We start from the raw sequence: 6,836 nt of genomic DNA on the forward strand, positions 1-6,836 counted from the left end.
GGAGTGTGACTGTGGACCTGACTGTGGTAACAACCCATGCTGTGACCTAACATGTAGGCTAAAGGAAAAAGCAAAGTGTAGTCCTGGGCCCTGCTGTAATGACACGTGTCAATATTCAGTAAAGGGATCCACGTGTCGTCCTTCTTCTGGAGAGTGTGACCTCCCAGAATATTGTGATGGTACCTCTGACAGATGCCCCACCAACACATACAAGCAAGATGGTACATCTTGTCAAGGAGTTCACTATTGCATTCAGGGTGTGTGCAAGACCCCTGATCTTCAATGTTTAAGTGTTTTTGGATTCCCTGCAAGGTCTGCCCCAGAAGACTGTTACATTCACATGAACACTAAAGGGGATCGGTTTGGAAACTGTGGCCTTCCCACTTCAGGTAACCAGGAATATGTTAAGTGTACAGGTGAAAATATATATTGTGGGAAAATTATATGTACAAATGTTAAAAATGTACCATCGATCAAACCCATGGAAACAATGATCCAGGTCCCTCATAAGGATGACTGGTGCTGGAGCATGGATGCCTATAATGATACTGATATCCCTGATGATGGTTATGTGCAAATTGGCACACTTTGTGCCCCAGAAAAAATCTGTATGAATAACTCCTGCATCAATCATGATGTGCTCAACTACGATTGTGATACAAAAGAGATGTGTAATGGGAGAGGAGTTTGCAACAATTTAAAGCACTGTCATTGTGACGCTGGCTATGCTCCACCTGACTGCAAAACTGTAGGAACTGGGGGTAGCGTGGACAGTGGCTCTCCTGTTGTACAACGGGAAACCGAAAACACTAACAATGTTGCCAAACATGAAGATGGTTACCTAGACTATATGATCATATTATTTTTAATACTTTTTTCCCTAATATTAATAATCATAATTGTTTGTGTCATCATCATGTGTAAACGTTCAATAGAAGCTTCTCCAGAGCCCACAGAAAAGGGTCCAGAAGAGGCTGCAGTAAAGCCCCCAGAAGAGGCAGCGGAAGAGGCTCCGCCAGAAGAAGAGGAAGAGGAAGAGGAAGAAGAGGAAGAGGAGGAAGAGGAGGAAGAAGAGGAAGAAGAGGAAGAATCAGAGCCGTAAGAGAAGTGGTAGCAGGAAGAAGCTAAATATATCAAACATCTCAAGCACTGAGTGGGAATGAGAGGTTCAGGGAAGTAAGGGTGAAGCGGGAATTGATGGCTCCACTGGCTCTGAATAGAAACATACAGTCTATGAAAATATACTAATGTAGGAGGAGGGATTCATCTATTTTTATTATTCATTTTAGTAATTAAGGTTTTATTTATTTAATATATTAAATATTTTACTTTTTCTTTTCCACATTTCATTTGAACTCTTCACATGCATCTGTAGACACCAGTGTCTTTGTCTTGGGCCGATTTTTCCATTCACCAGTAACTTCTTTAGTACATGCTATCTTTCATCTAAGTTGTTTGACATATGCTACCACATTTACTTGCATTTATTACTTTCACTTTGCAAGTAACCACTACCTATTATGAAGACAGTTGTTTATGTGATCATTTTAATTTGCCTTATAAATGTACATTCATGAAATGAGTGTTTAAATACAAAAATAAATAAAACCCTATTCAGATTATATATCTCTTCAGATTGCACTTGTCATAGTTATTGAGTCCATTTTGTTCTGGGACTCTGTGGGATGTACTATACCTGGGAAGCCAGAAAACCCTGATTGTCCCAAGGTCAAGGGGCAAGTGTTAAATTCATGTACCTTTTCAAACCTGGCAGATGTTTAACATGATGTATGTATATCCAATTTATTACTTCCCAGTATTTCCAAGAACTTCGTAGAGCCATTCTCCCTTTCACCCAAAAGGTTTCATTTCTTTTTCTTCTAGAGCAGATTTCATAGCCTTTACTCTTCACTAATCTTCATGGGATGAATTTCAGACCTCCAAATGTCTCATGTCTGATGAACATCACCTAGACTTAGAAAACTGTATTTATGCTTATAACAGTATACAGATCCCAACCTACCACTATTTTTTTTGTTTAAGTGTTTTTGGATTCCCTGCAAGGTCTGCCCCTTTTCTATTTTTTTAATTTACTGAAATTAATAACTTGTTGACTGACATCAAAAGGAATCTCTCCAATTACAGGTAACGGAGCTTAGAGGTGATAGATACTTCTCTGTGAAGAAGCACAAAGCAAGTATAATATTAATGTTATTCATTCTGTGGCAGGAACTGTGTAAAATACTTTGCATTCATTTTCTCATCTTAATCCTCCCAACTTCCCCATGAAACCTCTATCTTGTTCATGAGGAAGCAAAGAAAATTTGCTCCAGAACTGGTCAGTGGTGGAACCTGCATCACTCCTCAGGTATGACTCAATCTCCATTCTCCACTCCCTCATGGGCCTCTTCCTGTGGTAAAAAGTGATGGGGAAGGCACTCAATATGTCCCTAGTTGACCTCTATTCTGAGTTCTCAAATCGTGTAATTATTATCGACAAAAATGTCTTTTTTTTTTTAAAGATTTTTTAAAATTTATTTTTTTGACACAGAGAGAGAGAGAGCGAGAGAGGGAACACAAGCAGGGGGAGTAGGAGAGGGAGAAGCAGGCTTCCCACCGCACAGGGAGCCCGATGTGGGACTTGATCCCAGGACCCTGGGATCATGACCTGAGCCAAAGGCAGATGCTTAACGACTGAGCCACCCAGGAGCCCCAAAAATGTCTTTTCTCCTATTACATCTTGACATCATGGAATAGCAGGTTGTCATCCTATTCAGTACTTGGAGTCAGCATATTGTAAATGATTAACAAATGTCTATCATGTGAGTAATTAATTGGAGCTAACCTTAAAATACAGGTCCAGATTCATTCCCTTGGCAGAATGCCTCTTGCTACTCCTTAACACAACCAAAATCTTACTCAGATGCAGTATTAATATTAAACATTTCTAAAAATTATTCATTGGCGGGGGCGGGGGAAGAGAGGGAGGGAGAGAGAATCCTAAGCAGACTCTGCTGAACTTGGAGCCCGACAGGGGGCTCTATCCCAGGACCCTGAGATCACGACCTAAGCTGAAACCAAGAGTCAGATGCTTAGCCAACTCTGCCACCCTGGGGCCCTGATTGCTAAATATTTATAAATCATCAAGTAAATAATAAAATGTTTATAAAATCTTGAATTCCAGGAAATGAAGACTGAACCACATTAGGGTAGACTATGGTAGGGGAGGAGGCCAGTTTTAATGTGGGCAGGAGAAAGCAGTTAGATGAAACTTGGGTTGTGAAATCTCCCCGTTGAAAGGTCAGTTTCTTGTGAAGTTTGGGTGACAACAGTTCTGCATTGTGTGTGACTGCCTCTAGGAAGTACACCATTTCATCTGATTCCTCTCCCCATTACATCTGGGGGATTTTGATGAATGTTTGCCTGTTCCAATCATTTGTGTCAGCAGTCACCAGCCACCTGCTCCCCTAAAACCTCTGATGGTGACTTACTGCTTTTACCTGTCTTTCCCGCGCAGCTATTGCCCTCTCTGTGCTGCCTCAGGCCAGCAGAGACCCAGGCCCTTCCCTTAATTCCTCAAAGCACAGCCACATCCAGGCTCTACATTTTTATCCATATTTTGGAGCAAAGGGAAATTACAATGTGGAAAAAGAAAAATTTGGATTGCTGCAGATATGTATTAATGCTCCTGGAGTCCAGGGATTTTGCCCTGTTGGTAGAGTTAGATAGGCCATTTCTCTCCTCAGACCTGACCCAACATCCTCTCTTGTTCCTATAGGACTGCTTGTGAGAATATCCTTGTTGCCTGGAGTCAGACTCCACCACATTCTCTGGGGCCCAGTGAGAGGGGAAAGAAATTACTTTAAAAATAATTTACAGAAAACCCAGATCACATCATAATAACCTCACATGAATGTAATTATGCCCACAATAAAGACAAAGTATGAAATTAGTTTGATGAAAATTTAGCTTTTTGTACGTTCAAACTTCATTTTTTTTTTTAGATTTTATTTATTTATTTGAGAGAGAGAATGAGACAGAGAGAGAGCATGAGAGGGGGGAGGATCAGAGGGAGAAGCAGACTCCCTGCTGAGCAGGGAGCCCGATGCGGGACTTGATCCCGGGACTCCAGGATCATGACCTGAGCCGAAGGCAGTCGCTTAACCAACTGAGCCACCCAGGCGCCCCAAACTTCATTTTTTTTTAAGATTTTATTTATTTATTTGACAGAGAGAGACACAGCGAGAGAGGGAACACAAGCAGGGGGAGTGGGAGAAGGAGAAGCAGGCTTCCCACCGAGCAGGGAGCCCGATGTGGAGCTCAATCCCAGGACCCTGGGACCATGAACTGAGCCGAACGCAGATGCTTAATGACTGAGCCACCCAGGAGCCCCTCAAACTTCATTTTTAAGCTTATTTTTATTGAAATATAATTGATATATAACATTACGTTAGATTCAGATGCACAACATAATGATTCGTATTTGCAAATATTGTGAAATGGTTACCACAGTAAGTCTAGTTAACATCCATCACCACAGTTATAATTTTTTTTTCTTACGATGAGAACTTTTAAACCATCTTAGCAATTTTCAAATACATAGTACAGTATTAATTAGTCATCATGCTGTATATTATATCCCCAGGACTTATTTATTCTAACTGAAAGTCTGTACTTCTTGGCCACCTACACCCATTTCACCAACCCTCTCATCCCCTGCCTCTGGCAACTTATTTGTTCTCTGTGTCTATATTTTGCTTGTTTTAAATTCCACATACAATTGAGATCATATGCTATTGGTCTTTCTCTAGTGACTTATTTTACTTATCAGAATTCTCTCAAGGTCCATTCATGTTGTTATAAATGGCAAGATTTCCTTCTTTTTTATTGCTTAATAATAGTGTATATATATATTATGTATAATATATATATTTTTTTCTTTATCCATTCATCCAATGATAAACACCTAGGTTGCTTCCATGTCTTGGCCATTGTAAATAATGCTGCATGAATATGGAGGTGCAGATATCTTTTCAATTTTGTGTTTTTGTTTCCTTGGATAGCCAGTAGTGGAATTACTAAATCATATCATAGTTCTTTTTTTAATTTTTTGAGGAACCTCCATAGTGTTTTTTCATAATGGCTGCATCAATTTACATTTCCACCAACAGTGTACAAGGGTTCCCTTTTGTCCACATCCTAGCCAACACTTGTTATTTCGTGTGTTTTTGATAATAACCATTCTAACAGGTGTAGGGTGATAGCTCATTGTAGTTTTGATTTGCATTTCCCTGATGATTAGTGATACTGAGTTCCTTTTCATAGACCTGTTCACCATCTGGTATGTCTTCTTTGCAAAAATGTCTATTCAGATGCTCTGCCCATTTTTTAATTGGTTTGTTTTATTGCTATTTAGTTGTAGGAGTTCTTTATGTATTTTGGATATTAACCCCTTATTAAATACACAATTTGCAAATATTTTCTTCCATTCAGTAGTTGCCTTTTCATTTTGTTTCAGTTTGTTCCCTATTGTTTTTTTTTAAAAAGATTTTATTTATTTGAGAGAGAGAGAGATCGAGAGAGCATGAGCCGAGGGGGGTTGGGAGGGTCAGAGGGAGAGGGAGAGAAGTAAACTCCCTACAGAGCAGGAAGCCCAATGTAGGGCTCCATCCCGGACCCTGAGATCATGACCTGAGCTGAAGGCAGACACTTAACCAACTGAGCCACCCAGGTATCCAGTTTGTTCCCTATTGTTAAGAGTCTCTTGTGCTTTTACTCCATTTTAAATCTTACCTTACTTTTCCTTCCCTTCCCCTACATTCATCAGTTATCTTTTTCTTTTTCTTTTTTTTTTTAAGATTTTATTTATTTGACAGAGAGAGACACAGCGAGAGAGGGAACACAAGCAGGGGGAGTGGGAGAGGGAGAAGCAGGCTTCCCGCTGAGCAGGGAGCCCGATGTGGAGCTCAATCCCAGGACCCTGGGACCATGACCCGAGCCGAAGGCAGACGCTTAACAACTGAGCCACCCAGGCGCCCCTTTCAGTTTTGTTTCTTAAATTCCACATGAGTGAGATCATATATTTGTCTTTCTCTGACTTATTTTGCTTAGCGTAATACCCTCTAGTTCCATCCATGTTGTTGCAAATGGCAAGATTTCATTCTTTTTGGTGGCTGAGTAATATTCCATTGTATATATATATACACCACATCTTCTTTATTCATTCATCAGTTGATGGACATCTGGGCTCCTTCCATAGTTTGGCTATTGTGGATAGCGCTGCTTATAAACATTGGGGTGCATGTGGCCCTTGAGATCACTATGTTTGTATCCTTTGGATAAATACGTAATAGTGCAATTGCTGGGTCATAGGGTAGCTCTATGTTTAACTTTTTGAGGAAGCTCCATACTGTTTTCCAGAGTGGCTGCACCAGCTTGCATTCCCACCAACAGTGTTAGAGCGTTCCCCTTTCTCTGCATCCTCGCCAACATCTGTTGTTCCTGAGTTGTTAATTTTAGCCATTCTGACTGGTGTGAGGTGGTATCTCATTGTGGTTTTGATTCGTATTTCCCTGATGCTGAGTGATGTTGAGCATTTTTTCACATGTTGTTTTGTTGTTGTTGCTGTTGTTTTTAATTTGACAGAGAGAGACACAGCGAGAGAGGAAACACAAGCAGGGGAAATGGGAGAGGGAGAAGTGGGCTCCCTGCTCTGCGGGGACTCAATCCCAGGACCCTGGGACCATGACCCGAGCCGAAGGCAGACGCTTAACAACTGAGCCACCCAGGGATCCATCACCTGTTTTTACTGCTGGGTTGAAAGTCTCACTTTGTTC

At 40.8% G+C, this 6,836-nt stretch overlaps 1 protein-coding gene across 1 annotated transcript in view; it reads left to right on the forward strand.

Annotated features, from left to right (window-relative positions):
- LOC118018320 (disintegrin and metalloproteinase domain-containing protein 1a-like) overlaps window positions 1-2,159 on the forward strand; it is a 3,815-nt gene extending 1,656 nt beyond the window's left edge. Inside the window, 2 exon segments of the mRNA XM_035016711.1 lie at window positions 1-836; window positions 2,146-2,159. The exon segment at window positions 1-836 is cut by the window's left edge and continues 5 nt beyond it. Of these exon segments, the coding sequence (XP_034872602.1) occupies window positions 1-836; window positions 2,146-2,159 (850 nt within the window).
- The last annotated feature ends 4,677 nt before the right edge of the window (window positions 2,160-6,836 follow it).

The sequence above is a fragment of the Mirounga leonina genome, unplaced genomic scaffold (genome assembly GCF_011800145.1).
Source record: "Mirounga leonina isolate KUSES-001 unplaced genomic scaffold, KU_Mleo_1.0 Mir_171, whole genome shotgun sequence".
Classification (NCBI taxonomy): Eukaryota; Metazoa; Chordata; class Mammalia; order Carnivora; family Phocidae; genus Mirounga; species Mirounga leonina.